Raw genomic sequence first — 21,577 nt, forward strand, 5'->3', positions numbered from 1 at the left:
TAACGCCTCTGATAAATCAACGGCGGACGAGAAGGTCGAGACTGCTGAGGCTTAGGCTTCGGCCGAAGGATAGATTGGAAGGACTTTTCATGGTCAGACAACTTCTTCGTGAGTCTCGATGGATTCGTCAAAAAGATCCGCCCCAGCACACGGGACGTTCGCCAGGCGGTCCTGAAGATTCGGGTCCATATCAATGGTCCGCAACCAGGCCAACCGGCGCATCGCCACCGAGCAGGCCGCCGCTCGGGCTGAGAGCTCGAACGCATCATAGGCAGATTGCATTAACTGAAGCCGAAGTTGGGACAGCGAAGCAACCACTTCCTCACACTCAAACCTAGCCTGGGACTCGATGTATGGTGTGAACTTCTGAAGCATAGGTAGAAAAAATTCCAAGTAGGCTGCAAAGTGGAAATTGTAATTCAGGACTCGAGACGCCATCATCGAATTCTGATAGATGCGTCGACCAAACTTATCCATGGTTCTGCCCTCGCGGCCCGGAGGCACTGAAGCATAGACCTGGCCAGGATGAGACCGCTTGAGCGAGGATTCCACCAGGAGGGACTGGTGAGAAAGCTGAGGACCCTCGAAGCCTTTATGATGCACCGTGCGGTACCGCGCATCCAATTTGCCAGGGACCGCAGGGATAGAGTAAGGAGACTCGAAGCATCGCATGAAGGTCTGGTCGAGGAGCTTGTGCAGGGGAAGCCGCAAGGACTCTGCCGGAGGACGAGGCAAGTGCATGGTATTGAGGTACTCCTTGGAATATCGAGACCCAGCATCGAGAGTAATGTCCATGTCATCTGCCATCTGCCTGAGGAACGATGAAAAGGACAGTTGGTCCGCCGTCGCCGGTCTGCGAGACGGACTAGAAGAAGAAGAGGCTTCAGGCTCCAGAGAGGCCTGTGAGCAACAGGACGAGTAGAAAACCTCGGGGTCCTCGAACTCCAGGCCCGGAGGAGGAGACCCAGTCGAAGCAGCATACCCCAACCGAGGCAATTTCTTCTGAGGCGAGACGGTCGAGTGCCGAGAGGAATGCTTCGAAGAATGTCTGGATCGCTGCCTGGAAGGGGATCGAGCCCGTCTGTGAGAAACTGGGTCAGACGCCTCCAAGGAGCAGATCGGACTCGATGCCGTCGATCGCAGAGGCGGAAGAGTCGGTGCCTCCCCTGACGCCGCCCAGGCTTGATAGGGGGTTCGGAAGAACTCGTCCTGCTTCCTGCTATGCCCAGGACTGGGTGGCCCCGAAGGTGGACGCCACACTGAGTCATGGGGCGGAGTAATCGGTTCCAAGGGAGGCAGGTCACTAAACAAGGCTTTCCTCGAGGGGATGGGCTCCAAGGGAGGCATATCACTAAGGGAGGCCCTCTTCGAGGGAATTGGTTCCAAAGGAGGCACAGCACTAACGGAGGACCTCCTCGAGGACCCGGACACCGCTCGCCGCTCCTCCTCACCGAGCAACGAGGTCGTGCGACGAGGAGGAGGAGGAGGGGGCGGTCCGCCCCTCGAAGCCGAAGCTGGGAGGTCACCCTGGATGGTGGCAATCAGTCGAGGCCCCATGGTCTGCATGAGCTCCACGAACTGAGCCTCCAGAAGGGACCGCAACGAAGCCGATATGGAGGGATCCGCACCAAAAGGGGGCCCTTCCGCACGGTCTCTGCGCTCCTTCGGTGCTGCGTGCTTCTGCTTGCCAGTCTTCGGCACCTTGAGCACCACCGGTGGAACTGTAGGGGTCGATACCTGCTCCGAGGAGACGGAGGAAGGTACCGGCGCCGAAGCCGGGGCCAAAACCGGTGTGAACGATGCCGGTTTCAGGAGGCCCGAAGCAGCCGGGGAGGCAGAGGGCTTCGCTGAAGGAGTCGAAGCACCCGTCGATGTCGAAGCTGCAGGATCCGATGAAGCTTCCATCTTGAACATGGACTCCCACAGTAGACAGCGGCGCTTAAACGCTCTCGCCGTCAGAGTGGAGCAAGGCCGGCACGATTTTGGGAAGTGATCCAGTCCCAGACACTGTACGCAGCGTCGATGAGGGTCCGTGAGCGAAATCGCGCGCTGGCACTTGCTACACTTTTTGAAACCGGTAATCGGCCGGGACATAGGCCGGAAAAGCTCTGCCGCAAGGTCGAAGGCACGGGGCCCCAGCCACGCGGCCAACCCGGTATCGGAAGGAAAAATTTTTTTTTTTTTTTGAAAAAAGAAATCAAAGAAAGAAATAAATGCACAGGAGAGCCAAAAGAACTCAACCCGCGGCAAAATAGAAGGCAAAAAAAGAGATTCAATGGGCGCAAATTGAAGATAGACTTCTCAGCTCCGCGGAAGAAAAAGAACTGAGGAGACACGCCCGGACCATCGGGCGGGAAGGCACTGGCGCATGCGCGGTGCGGGCATCTCAAAACTTCTGAGTTTCTTCAAGCAAGACATGCTTGCAAGATGTCCGTATCTGGGCTCTGTCGGATGACATCACCCACTAGTGAGAATACCTGCCTGCTTGTCCTGGGATAAATCTCTAATCTAATGTAATGTAACTCACAGCAGCCATTCAAAGGGGCTCAGCGTGGGCAGGGCAGGATTAATTCTTCAAAGACCCCTAGGCACACAAGTACACTGAGCCCCCTGCCCCATTTATCTGTTTTCTTATTTACTTCTTTATTTCCACTTGTATTTCTTTTTTTTCTTTTTTTTTTATTCAAAACAAAGATTAGCATACCAGTGCACAAATTTTCTTCTATGCAACCCCCAAACATCTCTGAACAAATCCCCCTTCCTTCCCTTCCCACCTACTTACCCAGGACTTTAACTCTGAACCCTTTCCATACATATATAAAAGTGTTCAAATATATTGTAAAGCAGTAATACTATCCAAAATATAAGTCTATATTAATAACCAAGTTTACAACGCCTCTCAACTGCCTCACTCTACGTCAACCAACTATAAACCATATGTATGTATAAACAACAAAATCTGTAACTCCTCTAGTATGTTCCACTCCATGTATGTTAACTTGTAACGAAACAACAAGGCAAGCAGTTCACCATGAAAGAACAGAAGATTGGCAGAAAATAAGGAAATTCAAATCAGGTTTATTCAAGGTGCTCTCAAGAACCATGCCCGATGCATTTTGCCAAACAAAAGGTTAGTCAACTAACAGAAAATCATGTCTTTCATACACACAGAAAACACCTTCGCCTAGTATGGAATATGTAATCACAAACTAACCCCTCCCCCTTTTACAAAACTGTAGTGTAGTTTTTAGCCACGGTGGTAACAGCTCAGATGCTCATAGAATTCTGAACATCAGAGCTGTAACCACCACGGCCAGCGCTAAAAAATGCTCTACAGTTTTGTAAAAGGGGGGATAAAATAGAAATACGTAGACAAAGGTTAAATTGAACCACCAAGAAGCATACAATGCAACACCACAGAAACAGCAATGCATGTCCTCTAAAGCAAAAAAAATAAATAGAATTTTTTTTTCTACCTTTGACTTCTCTGGTTTCTGCTTTCCTCATCTTCTTGTCACTCCCTTTCATCCACTCTCTCTGCCCTTTCTATATGGCATCTTCTCTCCTTCTAGGCCTCTTCCAGAAAGTCTATGCCTCCCCCTTCCATCTGTCACTTCACACCCATTGGTCTGGCATATCTCTTCTCTCCTTCCCTTTCTTCTCCCAAACCCCCATGATCTGGCATTTCACTCTCTCCTCTCCCTTCCCCCCACTTCCATAAGCATCTGCCCTTCTTTTCCCTCCAACCTAATTCCCTCCAATATCCTTCCCCCTTATGTCTCTATCCCCTTTCCCTGCATACCAAGTCCATCAGCATCTGCCCTTTTTTTCTCCCTTCAACCCAATTCTATCCAGTATCCTTCGCCCTTATATATCTCTTCCCTTTCCCTGCACACCAATTCCATCAGCATCTGTCCCCTTTCTTTCCCTCCAATCCAATTCCATCCAGTATCCTTCCCCATTGTGTGTCTCTCTCCCCTTTCCCTGCTCACCAATTCCATCAGTATCTACCGCCTTTCTCTCCCTCCACCACCCTTCTATGCTCCTTTCTCTCTCCCTCCAAATCAATTCAGGAAGGTCCTGCGATAACTGCAACTGGCGGCTCTGGTCAGGAAGACGTAAGAGACATTTGAGGGGGTGGGCCGGCAGATGCAGGGAGTTGCAGCAAGATCCCACGATGACTGTGTCTGCCCCCTCTGACATCACTTACGTCTTCCTGACCAGAGCCGCCAGTTGCAGTTGGCACGGCGCCTCCCTGTACTTCAGCACAGCTGCCAACTCTGCTCTGGAATAAGTACAGCAGCCGCGCTGATGTGCAGGTCCCGTTGTAGAGTAGGGCAGGAGGTTTCGGACCCGGGCAGCTGTGCACCTGGGACGGTCCATCCCATGCACACCACTGCCTCAAGCAGCGCCGACAGCAGCACTGCTGGTGGGAGGTTTGTCTGTCTGCCGGGACGACGCTGCTGCTGGTCAAGGGGGGGCCCCGTGACGACGCTGTTGCCAGTCGGGGCCAGCCGGCCGACGACGCTGCTGCTGCTGGCGAATCCAGCGAGAGTGAGCCCAAACAGCTCTAAAGCACTGCACCAGCGGGCCCCTCCTGACCATTTTGGGCCCTAGGCCCGTGGGCCTATCCTTTAATCCAGCCCTGAGCATGGGGCAGGAGCGTGGAAAGCTCACTCCTGTCTGATACACTGCTGGATCATCAGAGATTAAAAAAGGAACGCGGTGGGAGGCCGGAGGTAGGTAAAAAAAAAATTGTTAAGAGTCGGCTGGAGGGATCACTCCTGTCTCGGCCTACCATGTCATTTTAGTGAAGGCCTGCAACAAGTCCGGGAGGGGGGCAGATGGGCGCTGAACCGAATATAAAATGAGATGCCCATTTTTGGGCTATATTTTTGGCCCCAAAATCTCATCTTATATTCAAGTATATATGATAAGTACTGCTACATGATAAAAGTTAACCTGAGGAGCTGCAAAGCAGGGGAATGCAGAGGAACAGTATAAAGTAATAATCCTGTGGAAGCTGCTCACAGTAGTAGCCACAAAACGCAGACTGTGCTAATGAAAGTGCTCCCTGTAGATACAATTTTACCCAAATTGGGAAACAAAAATCGACCAGAACCTGCCTGAACTGGGAGGAAGGTAGTATGATAGTACAGAAGTAAAAATTCTCTCTGTGGATACAGTGCTCAAATACTGGATTGACTTCACCCAAATTGGGAGATAAAATCAACCAGAGCTTGTCTGAGTTGGTAAGAAGATATACCAACAGATAAGTTCTACTAATCGTAACAGCTGACAGTATGCATGTGGTGGATATATAATTTAGAATTATGTTGAAGATGGCGATGAACTAAAGAGTCTAGAAATGCTTTGAAGATAGTTTAAATCTACATGAAAAGGATATCCCAAAAGAGAAGGCTGTATGGAAGAAAGTTTTTAGAAAAAAATTATAAATAAATTTTGGCAACTGAAGTTGAGAGGAAAGAAGTTTTTAAGCCTATGATTGAAAGAAAGTAGAAGTAAAATATAAAATATAAAAGTTGAACCCCATTTACTTCTGAGGCTTTTCATCCTTCCTACACCTGTTATTTAACAGAGTATTATAGAGTCGTTAGTTGTGGGGATAATATTAATATGCATATTTTGGGTAAAGTCAATTAGTAATACTTTTTACAGTATGTTTTCTTTTGAAATAGATAGGATGTTTACATGACCACTAACCCCTTTACTATTAGTAGTCTGTCTATATAGGTATCATCAGTACAGCATGTTACAATATCCCAGTAAGGGGTAAAGTAGAGGGATTTGATATATTGCCTTTAGTAAATATAATGGTGCTCTAGGGAGCAGTGTAATATTTATATAGTGCTGTCCTTTCATAGGTTAGTGAGGCCTGTTATCGTTAAGGTTATTATACAGGTTTTAAATGTCTTTTTGTGGGATTGTGTTATTTTGCAAAGTTATCTGGCTCTACAGAAAAGCAGACCCTTCTTAGAAAAAGAGAACACCCAGAAAAATGAACAGATAAATCTAGTCTGTTTATCCATGCTATAAACTTATCTGATTTAAACAAAGTGTTTGACAGTGGAATGTGTGTGCGCTGTTCCTGAGGTGACTATCATAATTTGAATATTTTTGTATGATATATCTTTTTTAAAGATGGATAGCTCTGTTGTTGAGAAATATGAAGGGGTGCGAAGAGAGAATAGTGGCTCATTCTGTGCAGGGGCCTGGTAGGGCTGGGCTGAGCTGAGCCGGCCCTAACTGTCAGTTTCTGTTTCAGCTTTGGCAGATTCTGTTTCAGCTAAAACCAAAGCAGTTAGTTTCGGTCACCCTCTAGTTTGTGATAGAACTGGAAGGTGCACAGTATATATAATGAGATTCTGTCTAATCCTGTAGAATCCAGACTTCACTTCCACACAGAATTTATTGAATGATGCTATCTATCTGAAGTATAATGGTGGCCTGGTAGCTGAAACAAGGAGGATTTCTTTATACATACAAGGCCCTGGTGTCTTATATTTTTAATTTTAAAATGAGGGAAGGAGGAAGGGTGTGCGATGTGATGATCGGCATGATGTAAAAAAATGTTGCTTTGCCTTGCCCCCCTCCATACCTAGCTTGTCTTCCTTTTGTTACTCCAAATATTTTTGTCTAGAGATGCCACTGCCTGCTGATAATTCTCTATATAAAATCATAAACACATAAATAATTAAAAGCCCAACACGGCCGTGTTTCAACAAGTATTATCTACTCATAGCCTCGCGAGACTGCCCCCGGAAGTCTCGGCAGCTATTTTCATCGCTGACAGAGCATGGGCAGGAGCGAGTAGTATCGCTTCTGCCCCAGCGCTGCCGCTAGACCACCAGGGAAACAAGGTAGGCTTGGGGGGTCTTTCCTGTGGATCCGCGAGGGGGTCAGTAGTGCCTGGGGAGAAAAACAGACCTCAATAACTTGGCTTTCAGACTCACAAAGCATCTACTGGAGACTGTATCATGGTTCTGTAAAAAAACTCCAAACAACATGAAAATAAACACTCAGTCTTTGTTTTCTTACTTTCCAATGTGTGCTTTCACTAGGAGTCCACAACAATAAACTTTTAGAATTGTGATGGCTATTTAAGTGGCTAGCTTAAAACCATCTCAGTGGCTGCATTGCCAGTAATTTCTCCTAGGAAATGTTCCAAATAGATGTCAAAAAATCACTTATCATAGTCCTCTTTTCAAATATTCATCTTCTAGACCGGAGAACTTCTTCCGATTTCCTCCTGACAAGGGGTACACTCTTGTTTTGATTCTTAATCAAGCTACAAGCTTCTTGCCAATTTTCGCTGGTGCAGGGAGTGGGTCAGTCCTTGGTGCCAGTTCATTGGGGGATTGTCGAGGAGGGCTGTCATCGGCAGGTGGGGGGGGGGCTCTTTTCTTTTAATAAGATGAATATTGTGCATATGTAACGCATGCACAGCATCTGCACCCATTAACAAAAGTGCCGATAATACAGGTAAGTGACTGGTCTTGACCAGTCGCTTTTTTTTTTTTTAATCACTTTTTTTTCTGTATTACCAAGCGATGTTAGTACATCAATTGCTCGGGTAGTTTGCTAATTTGCATGGCCAGACTAGAAAATAGGCGATTGAGGGGAAAACATGGAGTGAGCCGTTTTGTGCATTGGGTCAGCAAATGCAATCATCGCTAAAGCAGTCAAAACTGGTTTGACGACGATCATTGACTTTAGTGCATCTGGGCCTAAGTTTCTAATCCAGTCAGTCACTTTGGGGTCCATTCCAGACACTCAGTTAAGTTGCCTGTGAGAAACCTATCAAAGGCTCTGCTAAAATTTAAATACACCACAGCCAGTGTCTGGTTATTCAGCCACAGAAATTAATCAGATTCATGTGACAAGACAAGCCTCTAGTAAAACGATGCTGCCTCACATACTGCAAACCACTAGATTCCAGAAAATTCACTATCAGAAACTACAAGGCCAAAAACAATTTTAAAAAACAGAATTATTATATTTGGGGGGCAGGGGTGATTTTTCAGTCAATGTTCATTTCTTAAAATGCACATGCTGATGTGTAAGATGCTTGAAAATTTAATGGAAAGGATTTAAAGAAAAACAGAATTCTGTGATAACTAAATGTTTATCATTTTGTAGCAATGAAGCTAGAAAGCAAAATAAGTTAACTGGATATTTTTTAGCACCTTTAAATTTAATATCTTTAAAGACATTGTATTTTCATCTTCGTTGAGTTTAATCAATCTGTTATGTTTCTATAGATTTTGTAAGGGAAGAGGTGAGGGCAGGTAGTATATAATATTCTAATCAGTTATTAAAATATAATTAGGACTGTTCAACAATGATAGTTAACATACATTAAACACTTTCTATCAGATACCTTTTGAATGGAATATCAAGACAAATGCCAGTCTAAGATTAAGTAAAACAACTGGATTATGATAGAAAGAGCTTACCTTTTGGCTGATCTCCAGTACTAGATGCTGAAACTGTTCTACTTCTATCATGGGAAGGACTACTTTCTTCTCTCTCTGTAACAGCTGATTCCTCAGATGCAGCTGAGCCAGAAGCAACAGCTTCCAAAGGCCCCGAAAACACAGAGCCTGTAAATTCTGAAAAATGTGATTCCAGATTTTTATGTTGTCCATTTGCCAATTCACCATTAAATTGTTCATAGGAGCTATTAAAAGCATAATCATTTTCTGCATTTGGCTCATCCAAGTTGTATTCTTCTGGATTTGGGCATTCTTCCTCTTCATCCTCGTCATCATCCAGCTGCTGTTCCAATGAGAAAGGACCATTTTCAATATGCCCATTTGCTTTAGGGGATTCTATCCAAGGGGGATCTGAACCGACTAATTCCTGTTTGGCATCATCATCATCATCATCTTTTTCTGTGTTCTCTTTCTCAGTGTCCTCTTTTTCCTCATGGTCATCTGCTTCACCTTCAAAATATGAAGGAAAAAAAATCTGTTATCAAATAAAGGCTTTAAGTGAATTTTAGTTACAACATACAAAGCACAAGATCTTGTTCATTCAAATCAAAACAAAAGAAAGGCAAAGCAGATGTCACAATACATACAACACAAGGGATTTTATTGAAAGTTCCTATGGGAAGTCCCAACTAGGATCCTGGTTTCGGCAGAACACTGCCTTCCTCAGGGGACATACCAAACTGATAACAGGATATTACAATGGTATCTCTATTTCAGGTAGTCTTGAAAGAGACCATTAGGAACATACTTAAAGAAGTACTGACAGCCAAACTTCTAAGAAACTTGTCAAGGAACTCACATGAGAACAAGTTTCTTTCAGTACGTTCCTAAAGGTCTTTTTCAAAACTACCTGAAATAGAAATACTACTGTAATATCCTGTTATCAGTTTGGTATGTCCCCTGAGGAAGGCAGTGTTCTAACGAAACCAGGATCCTAGTTGGGACTGTAGGAACTTTCAATAAAATCCCTTGTGTTATATTGTGACATCGGCTTTGCCTTTCTCTTGTTTTGCTTCTCGCTGTGCTGGGCAAAGGGAGACTCCTCTTTATCTATCGAGTTGTTCATTCAAATCAGAAAGATTTAGTTGCAAAACTACACTTCTCTTATGTAATTGCTGACATAAAATGATGACATTTTTTAAAAGAAAACATCAAAATACAAATTTATCACATTTTTATGCATATAGCGCAAATGTTAATAGACATTTTTACAAACTGCACCTAATCCCTATGAGTGAGCACGCTATACCATAGTAACATAGTAAATGAGGGCATCTAGTCTGCCCAATAGTCACACTCATTATTAATTCATGATTGTCCTTCTTTGGCATTTCTGGGAAATAGACCATAGAAATCCGTCTGGCCCTATCTTTAGGTTCCAACTACCGGAGTTACCATCGAAACCCTCTACAGCCTATTCTACATAGTTTTACTAAGATATGCCAAAATTTGCATGTTTATTTTTAAGGCCTTTCCTTTTTAGTTTTTTTGGGAGGTTTTTTGTACTAATAACGCCTGCCAAAACCTAAAAAGAAAATCTCTTAAAACCAATTGCAATAATTTTGCCGTTAGCAAGCTTTAAAAAAATTAACTAGTATATGGGGTCCCAAGGTGGAAAGGTTTCAGTGGAGATGTGATTTACTACCCATCTGGGCAGCAGCAGATAGGCAGTGTTGGAGGCGGAGAATCACGTTTGATATGACATCAAAATTATACTGCACAGAAGAAAGGCCCTGCAATCTACTTCTGTTTTCTGCCATGAAAACTTCATCATGTTCAATGGCACCTAACAACAATATGGGACCCTTCTTCTAAGCTGTGCTGAAAAAAACTGCTTGCATTGAGGCTTCTTTTAGCATCTAAACCCAGAAAAAACAATGCTTCAGTATTATGTAAGGGTCTAATCCCATGCTGTAGAGAATTTAAGCAGTTATACTGATCAAGAAACTTTGCTAATAATTCTGCCATAATTGTCTCACAAATTTAGCCAATAAGAGAGTATGCTTGCAACTGGTCTAAAACCAGAAGGTTAAGTCAAATCTAAAATTTGTTTGGGAACAGGAATAAGTATTATACCACCTAGTTCTCTTGGGAAACTGACAATTAACAGATTGTGTGTCTAGCAGCACTACCACCCCCTTTAACATGATTGACTAGACTTGAATTTTAAACCCTGGTTTGCTGGTTTCTGTGATTCCATGGGAAATGACAAATCCTATAGAGCAAGATACAGATTTTGCATACCATGCTGCAGTATGGTATGAATAAGCGGCTTTTATGGTTGTGTATATCACATAACCAATTTATTTTAGATAATTATGCTGACATTTGTTTACCAGCTTCAAGAAAATATTTTTATTTGTAGAGATTGTTGGAGGTCAAAGGATGCCTATCTGTCTTCAAACATCAATATATTTTGTTTTATTACAGATGATTTCACTAACCGTAATCATTTCCAGGTTCTTCATCTATAATTTCCTCTAGTCCTGATGATTTTAGCTTCACTTCTGGTTGGAAATCCTCTTCCTGCTCATTTGATGGCACGCTTGATGTTACATCATTTTCTTCAACCTTTTTTCTCTCAGCTTCCCGTTCTAATTCTTCAATCTCCTGGAGACGCTTCTCAAGTAGCTCCGCTTGCCTTTTCTGCTTCTTTTTAAGTTTCTTCTTTTTATTTTTGGAAATTTTACCAATCTACAAAATTTAATCAAAACAATGCCTGTTTGTATCTTCATATTTTAGAAATTCACATAGGTGCTTAACACAAAAAGTATATGCCATTCAACAGACAATATCTTTTGGATTTTTAATAATTATTTGTAGAATAGCAAGTTTTATAATTATGACTGTATTACAGTAAAACCGTGTTACTTAGCTGTAAGAAGTATTTACCATAGACAACAAAATATACATCCTCACAACATGGATGACATCATCTTTACTTCGCTGTGCAGGCACACCACTTCCCACCTGTCGCACAGCACCAGCTTAGTCTATTAGTCAGCTTGAGTAGAATTCAGCTCCTTCGGAAGGTGGGTATGTACGCGAGGAGTTGCATCCTGCTAGCCACAGGAACACTTCTTATAGGTAAGTAAATTGATTTTCTCTAATGACATAGCAGAAAACTTGTTATAAAATCCTCACAGCATGGGACTCTAGCTAAAGGCTGCCTTTAACATAAAAAATGAAAAATAACAAGTCACTACAACAATAGGAAGGCATCAACATATTATATATCAACAATTGGTGGTAACTAGTCTTTTCTATATTTCCATTTATGAAAGGCAGTCTGGAACAAAAAAGAAACTGACCTAAAGGGAATGGAATTGATCTGAGGAAGAAAGGGTTACCTTCAAAAGCTAATCATAAACCTTATTAAGTTAGTCCAATAAAAAAGGTGGACTAACACAGCCGCCACACCAAGTCCCAAAAAGAATTTGAAGAACTGACTGGCCAAACTTATGACAAAGGGAGCTCTCTTCCAAACAGTACCGGGCTGGAAATATATGAATAGACATCCATGTTGCTGCTCTGCAAATTTCCTCCATGAAGGCTGACCTCAAGTGACCTACACAATGCCATCATAGCTCTAACATTATGAGCTATGACATGATCCTCAAGTGTCAAATCTATTTGGACATAGCCAAAACAAATATAGTCTGCTAGTCAATTAGACACTATGGGGCTTCTTAATAAAAACAAAAATACGTCTAAAAACCCATCCAAGTGCTGATTATTGAAACGGGATTTCAGACGTATCCAGAGACTTTTTAGGCATCTGAATCCCACTGTGCACCTAGAGCTGAAAGGGGCATTTTTGAAGGAGTGGTGAGGGCGGGAGGTAATTGAAAGTTTACGAGGCTGCCTGGTCGGAACTTATATGTTGTGACTTAGACGATGTAAAACCAGGTGTAAGGGCCAGATTCTGTATAGGACACCTAGTCTCAGAAGCCACCTAAGCAGCTTTTGAGATTCACACACGGTCGTTCTATATAGAATCACCTAACAACACAATTCTCTAACCGGTGTCTATGTCATAAGCACCGGTTAGAGAATTGGGTTGCCGCTGAGCTGATCGCGGCAAGGGAATCTCACTGCCACAATAAGTTTAGCGATTGCAGCAGGGAACCTGTACCCCACACGAACACTACCGGCAGGAGGGATGCCCAGTCACTCCTGCCACACCCCCCCCAAGACATCCCACAGCAGGAGGGATGCCCAGTCCCTTCTGCCGGAAACCCCGAAGCCGCCCCCCACCCCCGAATGTCTGTGGCAGGAGAAGAGCCCAATTCCTCCTGCCACCACCTCGCCAAGACATCCATCAACAGGAGGGATGCCCAGTCTCTCCTGCTTGAACCCCCCCCCCCCCCCCCCCAAGATCATCAGCAAGAGGGATATCCAGTCCCTCCTGCTGTAAACCCTCCCAAACCCACCCGGACCCCACAGTAACTTTTTTAAGTTGGCCGGCTGGAGGCTGCTCAGAGAGAGAAAACTGAAAATCACCAGCGAAGGTGAGAGGAAGGGAGGGAGGGAGATGCCCCGACGAGAAGAGATGCCTGGACCATGGCGATCAGGAGGGAGGGCTGCTGGATTGCGCAATCATGAGGGCTGCTGACCGGGAGGGGTGAGAAGTGAGGCAACGCACGCAAAATACTTAACAGCAGGGACAAGTCCATTCACCGCTCCACGGGGCGGTGAATGACCTTGTCCTTGTACCTGCGGCAACCAGTTTGGTTTTCTCCATGTTCCAGCGGCTAGGCACGGTTAATAGTCTCCTTGTCTTTCTCTAGCTTGTGCAGATGAGGATGGAGCTTGCACGAATGGGGCAGGGATAGGAAAAGAACTTGCGGGGATGGGACAGGAAAATGAGTTCCCGCAGGGACGGGGAAAAATTTGTCATGTCATTTTCTATGTTACAGTAAACAATTTGTAATACAACAGTCCAAATCACATCCTTTTATTGAGGGAAAAAAGTTAGAGAAGTTCAGACATGTAACTTTTGCAGACTGCTTATGGACCCATGACACGATGAGCCAGTCATTCTCAACATTTTGGATCTGCTAGCTTAGTCACCTTTTCCCAGAGATTATCATAAATATAAAAGCTAGGACAATGCATTAGTCCTTGATTTCCAAATAATAAAGAAAACTAAGGACATCATGAATTATAAGCAAGGTGGCAAAACTAAACAGTTTATTTGATGGTTTAAACTCTCAACTTAAAAAATGCACAATAATGATGACTTTTTAAATCAATAAAATAATCAAAGTATATTTTACAAGTATTAGCAATGTACTTACAGGTTTCTGCTGTGGAGCAGTACTCACTAGGAGGAAAAAAAAGGGGAAATTAAAGCAAAATCAAACAAACAGAATTTTTAAAAATAGAACTACATTTTTTTAGTTCAATATTCTTTATTAAAGTTTAACAACATACAAAGGTATATTGACCATTACAGCGAAGTGATAACATAATGAAGTGTACAAGAACTACATTTTTACAGTAAATTATACTTTTTTTATTTCTGCTCATTTTGAGGATAGTTCAGAACATTTTCCAGCTTAAGGCTTTCTTCATAAAGGACCTATTCCACATTTTATCTTTTTTATGCTCTTCTCTAACTCTCCTTATACTAACCTAATAAGATGACTTTTATATACTAGCAATGCTAGAGGCTCAAAATGGTTCATAATCACATAATTTAAAAATAATAAAAATGTATTAAAAAAAAAATTTAAAAATATCAGAAAAGTTAAAAAGATAATACATGGATTGGGGGGGAGAGGGGCAAAGAAAGTGGAGTTTTGTTTAGTGATTTTTATGTAATGATGATACTGCATCTTTGGGTTATCCTTGTTATCTCTTTTTGTAAGTGAACCAGACTGACATCTTGTGTATTTTTCAAGCATTGCTTTGGCCGCATGTTATACCAGTCTGTATTCTTATTTTGTCTTGCTCGGTATTTGTTTCTATCCAGGTGCAGTTTTCAATAAAAATTGTTGAAGGCAAGCTTATGTGGGACTACATTTATTTGGGGAACTACAATCCTGTCTTTGGGATGTGGCCAGAAGCCAGTCACAGTAAGACTGCTTTCTTATGGTACATAAGGAATATTGATGCTACTGTCTTGTTTAGTGAAAGCTATAATACATATTTATTTTTAAAATAGTGTCCTTGTACTAAACTGCGATAAACACCAGTGCGCGCTTATCACATGTTTAAAAGGTTTAACATGGGACATGTGCTGGCATCCTGTGGCAAAATAACCACTTTGTATACACTGCTTGCCAAAAATATAATTTAAATTTTATGGGAAGGGGACATGACATTGCTAATCGGTTAGCGTGTGAGGTATTGACATGCGCTATTTAATTAGTACAGGAGCCCTTACTATCTACAAAATACAAAGCAGTAAAAGTTCATGCATGCTTACTCACAGGCTGCCGCCAGCCTACAGTGGGCCTTACCCTCTGATCTGTCCTGCCCCCTTCTGAAAATGAGAAGTTGCATCAGAAGGTGCAGAGGGAAAGCCCCAGTGCAGCTTCTAAGTCTGCCATGGGTGCTGCAGCACAGAAGACTTGCTCACTGAAAAGGTACACTGGAAGTTGGGCTGGGGAGTGAGAGAGAGCTGAGGGCAGGGCCAGGAGATGAAGGGTGTAGCCACGTATTTTCTTAAGCGAGAGCGAGTGGCTGATCCCCGAGTAGTCCAGATTTTAGTCTTACATCGTAGTACATGCAGATTTATCCCATGCATATTGTGAATATCCTGAAAACCTATCTGGCTGGGTGTGTCCTAAAGGCTGGGTTGTCAACCCCTAGTTTATGGGGATGCAGTATGCGGGAAGTGTGTGCATAAAGGGTTTGGGTGTGTTTCTGTTTCTTGGCAAATAAGCATTTTGTCACCCTCTCTCTAGGGCAGTGGTTCCCAAACCTGTCCTGAGGGACCCCCAGCCAGTCAGGTTTTCAAGATATTCCTAATGAAAATGCATGAGAGAGATTTGCATACCTGTCACTTCCATTATATGCAAATCTTTCTCATGCATGTACAAGAGAGACTACGGGAACTCACAGCAGCCATTTCCTCATGGCGATCTGCACGGGGCAGGAGTGTAGGAAGATCGCTCCTGCCCCGAAAGCCCTCTAGACCACCAGGTAAGGCCGGGAAGGCGGCAGGGAGGTGGGAGTGGGTCAGAGCCGGATAATCACGGTTTTTCGCCATTTGCAGTCCAGCTCTGCCCATATCCCCCGCGAATAACAAGGGAGAAGTGTATCTCCAGAACATCAGTATCCACAGTTTTTTATTTTTGTTTTCATCAGTGATTTGTTTTCACTGTGAGGGTCTGGTTGGATTTTTATCACTGTATTTTTTATCATTGTACTTTTTTGATTGAATTTTCATGTTTTTATATGTCAGTGTTTAATAAATTATCTCCAGAACATCTGTATCCACAGTTTTTTGTTTTCATCGGGGGAAATATACTTATAAATAATTGACATTCTGAACAATCTGTGCAAAACTTTAAAATTATAATTAAAACCTGGCTATATAGCCAAGCTTTCCTAGGATAACTTGGACAGATGCTTAGCAGCTGGTCACCTCTCTCTATCTCACCCACCCTTCCCTGTTTCTCCGCTATTTCTTCTCTTGCATTTTATAATATTGTAAGGATGCTGCTATCCTATTATATTGTAGTTACTTTCTGCCTGTTTTAGACTGTACAGTACACTGTTTTCCTCTGCTTGGTGCAGCTAAATGCAGTAAAGCGTGTTGGAAATAAATACATAAATATTGTTGGATAGGTTTCACATTCCTTGATCTAAGATAGCTGTAAAATTTTCTTAGACCTATGTTGCAATATAAATTTTTTTTTATAAAAAAAATTTTATTTCCTGCATTGTATATGAGGTTAGAAATTGAGGTAGGATCCAATACAACTGTGTTAAATTAAGCTGTAAATTTTAGGCATTCCTTTTAAATTTTCTTTTATTGTTGTTTTCCCATTCTGGGCATGGGCTTCAGGGGAATTCTTTCAATAATTTTGTCTTTATTTTTGATGATGTTACTTATTGGGTTTTCACCTATTCTTGATTTACATAGAAATATACAAAACGATGGCAGATAAAGCACAGTTACTTACCTATAACAGGTATTATACAGGGACAGGAGACAGAAAGTCTCACATATGGGTGACATCATCCAAGGAGCCCAGTATAGACCGTGCTAAAGTGTAATTTCACTTTAACTTCTTTAAGTCTTGAGACCGCCTGTACTGTGCATACATGAGTGCCTTCCTGCCCAAAGTTGGCTCACGGGACCATCAGTTCAGTAATCAAGTTAAGAAGCCAACTAGGGCAGGTGGGAGATAAGTAACTGTGCTTTATCTCAGGACAAGTAGGCAACATATTCTCACACAAGGAACTCTCTAATCTAATCTGATATTTGTGTGTCATGCAAATCTAAACAGGCTCAAGGCAACTTGCAGTGGGAAAGGGTATCTTGGGGCATAGAGGGGAGGGAAGCGGGAAAGGAAGATAATTAGTGGAGAAAAGGAGAAGATGGACCTAATCTTGCTAAGCAAAATAATTTGAAGGTACGTGTAGAGATCAGTTATCAACGAGTAGGGTTTTCAGGATTTTTTCCAGAGGGCCTGGGATATGCACGTGGGATCTCTCAGAGAGAGAAAAAGATCATGGTTACTGCGAATGGACAGTCTAGATGGGACATTTGGCCTTTATCTGCCATCATGTTTCTATGTAAGCAGTACCTGCACTTTCGAATAGGCCACCATCATCTCCATTACAGGGTACTACTGCCTTTTGGTCTAGCGTCAACACCCAGAGTGTTCACAAAATGTTTAGCTATAGTGGCTACAACACTCCACACTTACAGCTTTCATGTGTTCCCCTATGTATGCTTCCTTGAGATCCAGAGACTAAAGCCAGTCGTTCTTCTCTAGGAGGGGATACAAGGTTCCTAGGGAGAACATGCAGAAGTTTTCCTTCACCAAGTATTTGTTGAGAGCTCAGAGGTCGAGGATTGGTCGTAGAACCTCTGGCCCCTCAAATGAGGACATTCTGGTTCGATGGCACTGAGTTGCAGAAGGGCCGAAATTTCCTGAAGGAGGAGGTAAGTCTGCTGAGAATTGAAAGAGGACTCTCTTGGTGGTTTGTTTGAAGGAATTTCTCACAGATGAAGAGTGTACCCCCCTCTTTCACCACACATAAAACCCAGGTGTCATTGATGATGAGAGTCCAACGTTAGTTGTAGTGGGTGAGATGATCTCTGATGGGGTACAGCAGATGTCGAGACGGTAGAACGGCGGCTAGGCTCTCTAGAAGTGCATCAAAAAGACTGAATTGACTTTTGCTGAGAAAGAACCTGAAGTTTTTGGGAATGTTGGGTTCTGGTGTGCTTTTGAGCTGGAGTCCTGGTGGTGGTAAAGTGTAGCACCTCTTAAAAGACGTTGTTGACTGTCTAGGATTGTAATAATATCTAGGGACTTGGGGTTTTGCCAATTTAAAGGCTGAAAGAATGGTCATACTTTGCTCATGTCTGGTGATTGTTTGCATGGCTTCTTCAGTCTTTATCACCAAATAGTTTGTCTCCTAAATAAGGAATATTTGCCAGATGGTCCTGGACATTAGGATTCAAGTTTGATACCTGAAGCCATGTTTGATGCTGCATCTCAATAAGACAGGGCTGATGCTCAGGAGGTTACATCAAAGGCATCAACAATGAACTGGCCATGAACTTCCTAGTTTCAAGGAAATCATGGGCAATTTGTTGAAAATCAGCAAGTTGATCCCCGGGGATAATAATAATAATAATAATTTTATTTTTATATACCGCCCTACCACATAGTTCTAGGCAGTTCACATACAATACTAAAAATATACAGTCAATGAATAAAACACAACTGTTCAAAATAAGAAGAAGTGCTGTGCCAGCTATCTGAAGTAAAAGGTTATGTAGACGTTATAACTGAAGATGTCCCTGGTGAGCATAGAGATTTGGGAAAGTCTATGGCCAAACCTGTCCAAAGTATGACCTTCTCTACCTGGTGGAGTGTTAGCATATGTTCTAGAGCTAGATGATTTATTTAGAGAAGATTCCACCAAAAGAGACTGATGGTGTAGTTGAGTTCTGTCAAATCCAGGACAGGATTGTACCCTATAAAATAAATCCAACTTTCTTGGAGCTACAGGAATAAGTAGATGAGTCTGCAAAGGGACCTGGACAAGCTGGAAGACTGGGCAAACAAATGGCAAATGCGCTTTAACGTGGAAAAATGCAAGGTCATGCATATAGGGAAAAAGAACCCGTTGTTCAACTACAAATTGGGGGGGGCATTGTTGGGAGACAGCAGTCTTGAGAGAGACTTGGGTGTGCTGGCGGATGCATCACTGAAGCCATCTGCACAGTGCGCAGCAGCCTCGAAAAAAGCCAACAGGATGCTGGGCATCATAAAGAGGGGCATAACAACCAGGACGTGGGAAGTCATCATGCCATTGTATCGAGCGATGGTGCGTCCACATCTGGAATACTGCGTTCAATATTGGTCGCCGTACCTCAAGAAGGACATGGCGGTACTTGAGAGAGTCCAAAGGAGAGCAATGAAACTGGTAAGAGGGCTGGAACACTGCCCATACGCCGAGAGGTTGGATAGGCTGGGGCTCTTCTCTCTGGAAAAAAGGAGGCTCAGGGGAGATATGATAGAGACCTTCAAGATCATGAGGGGCATAGAGAGGGTGGATAGGGACAGATTCTTCAGGCTGAAGGGGTCAACAGGCACGAGGGGGCATTCGGAGAAACTGAAGGGAGATAGGTTCAGAACAAATGCAAGGAAGTTTTTTTTCACCCAAAGGGTCGTGGACACTTGGAATGCGCTACCGGAGGAAGTGATCAGGCAGAGTACGGTACAAGGATTCAAACAGGGATTGGACGGATTCCTGAAGGATAGGGGGATCGTGGGATACTGAGAGAGGTGCTGGGATGTAACACAGGTATAGAAAGCTAACCAGGTAATAAGTATAGAAATCCAACCAGGTCGTGCATGTGCAAGACCGGAGGGTTAGGACTTCGATGGGAAGATAGGACTCAATGGGAAACCAAGGTGGCAAGGGGGCCCCTTCTGGTGACTCAGACAGGCCGTGACCTGTTCGGGCCGCCGCGGGAGCGGACTGCTGGGCGAGATGGACCTATGGTCTGACCCGGCGGAGGCACTGCTTATGTTTTTATGTTCTTATGTTCTTCCAATTTTTAAACATGAGATTATGGAATGGGAGTTTTAAACAGTCTTTAGGGATCTGTTCAAAATCTCAGCTCTGGGTTCAGACTCAGACTCCATTTTGATAGGAAGAGCTTGACCCATTTGTCTAATGAATTTACTGAAATGCAAGCTCTCTGGTGGCGACCTACACTTAGATGGAGGAGACGGATCTGAAGAAAGTCCATATGATTCTGAAGCAGACAAGTCTGGATAAGAGAAACCTTGAGTGGAGAGACTGGAGTCAAATTCTTCAATACCTGGAGAATTTGTAACTACGATGCTGATGTGTGCGTTGAGAAGAATTCCTATCGCTCCTCTGATGGTGATCCGATGTTGAAGAGGAAGTGCTCTGGTGCCAGGATATGGATTTGCGCTGAGGAGACCTGGACTTGGTATCATGATGCCTTGTAGAACATAAGAACATAAGCAGTGCCTCTGCTGGGTCAGACCAGAGGTCCATCATGCCCAGCAGTCCGCTCACGCGGTGGCCCATCAGGTCCAAGACCTGTATAGTAATCCTCTATCTATACCCTTCTATCCCCTTTTCTTTCAGGAAATCATCTAATCCCTTCTTGAACCCCAGTACTGTACTCTGTCCTTTCACACCCTCTGGAAGCGCATTCCAGGTGTCCACCACCCTTTGGGTGAAGAAGAACTTCCTAGCATTGGTTCTGAATCCGTCCCCTCTTAATTTTTCCAAATGCCCTCTAGTTCTTGTAGTTTTTGAAAGTTTGAAGAATCTGTCCCTCTTCACTTTCTCTATGCCCTACACAGTTACAATTAACTGAAAACTGCTAATGTTTATGTTTTTTTCCAGAATTATTTTGAATACGTATGTATGGACTGTAGAAGTTTCAATGCCAATTTTGCATAACCAAGATTGTTGTTAAAGCACTAGTCCCACAAATGAGCCACTTTATCCAAGCTTTCAACATTCAAACCCCTTGTTCTGTTCAAGTCAAAGAATCATCAAATGCTTTTGATGCTCAGCCCTTGACCATCATCTGTAAAAGATGCAGGCTGACTGTTCCACTCGCAAATTCTTACAACTTTGTTGTGTGGATTAGCCTTTAGATAAATCATAATTTGCACTAATTGTGACCAGAGTTGAACCCCCTGCTCTGTGCAGCTTACACATCTCTATATTCTGTTTAAAGTAAGAAGGACATTTAGTTTTGCTTTGATTCCATACTTTTTCTATATAGGGATCCCCTTTTTATCCGACATAGTTCAAAACAGTTTGAATTGCTCACACAAGCGTTGCTTAAAATTTTCCCTGACGCAGCGGGAGTGTTGTTTGCCCCATGAAATGCAGGCCGCAACGGATGGATTAAGGATAGTAAAACGAGCAACAGCTTAGCTCTACAGATACTGAGCATGAATTAAAGAACTTTAAAGCACCAGAGAACTTTTCAAGATAAGTACTAATAATTATATTACTTAATTAATTTTGACTTTGCATTAATCTGTCGGTTCTGTTATTTGAGATGAGCTGATTGCAAATGCAAGCAGTGTCTCACTTCCGGCTCACCACACAATTGTTTTCCACGTACTCACCTTTATAGGACCCCCAGGGACCCCTGAAGAAGACTTTTTGTCGAAACGCGGACCGTGTTGGGTCTTGTATCCCTAGCGGACTAGGTCCTTTAAGGCTTTTATGTGGATGATTTATTTTTATATGGATGATTTCAGTGTACCTTTGGAACTTTGACACTTTCAAATAAAGTCCATTTAGGAACATCGTCACTCCACAGAGTGTTTTTGGTTTTCTCTTGTTTATGGGCTCTGCAG

At 43.2% G+C, this 21,577-nt stretch overlaps 1 protein-coding gene across 10 annotated transcripts in view; it reads right to left on the reverse strand.

Moving 5' to 3' along the window:
- SRPK2 (SRSF protein kinase 2) overlaps positions 1-21,577 on the reverse strand; it is a 235,110-nt gene that overhangs the window by 66,468 nt on the left and 147,065 nt on the right. For all 10 annotated transcript variants that reach the window (XM_033959742.1, XM_033959744.1, XM_033959740.1 and 7 more), the window contains 3 exons: positions 13,817-13,842; positions 10,961-11,210; positions 8,478-8,966 (listed from right to left, as the gene is read on the reverse strand). In XM_033959742.1, the coding sequence (XP_033815633.1) occupies positions 8,478-8,966; positions 10,961-11,210; positions 13,817-13,842 (765 nt within the window). The remainder of the gene's footprint in view (positions 1-8,477; positions 8,967-10,960; positions 11,211-13,816; positions 13,843-21,577) is intronic.

The sequence above is a fragment of the Geotrypetes seraphini genome, chromosome 9 (genome assembly GCF_902459505.1).
Source record: "Geotrypetes seraphini chromosome 9, aGeoSer1.1, whole genome shotgun sequence".
NCBI classification, from domain to species: Eukaryota; Metazoa; Chordata; class Amphibia; order Gymnophiona; family Dermophiidae; genus Geotrypetes; species Geotrypetes seraphini.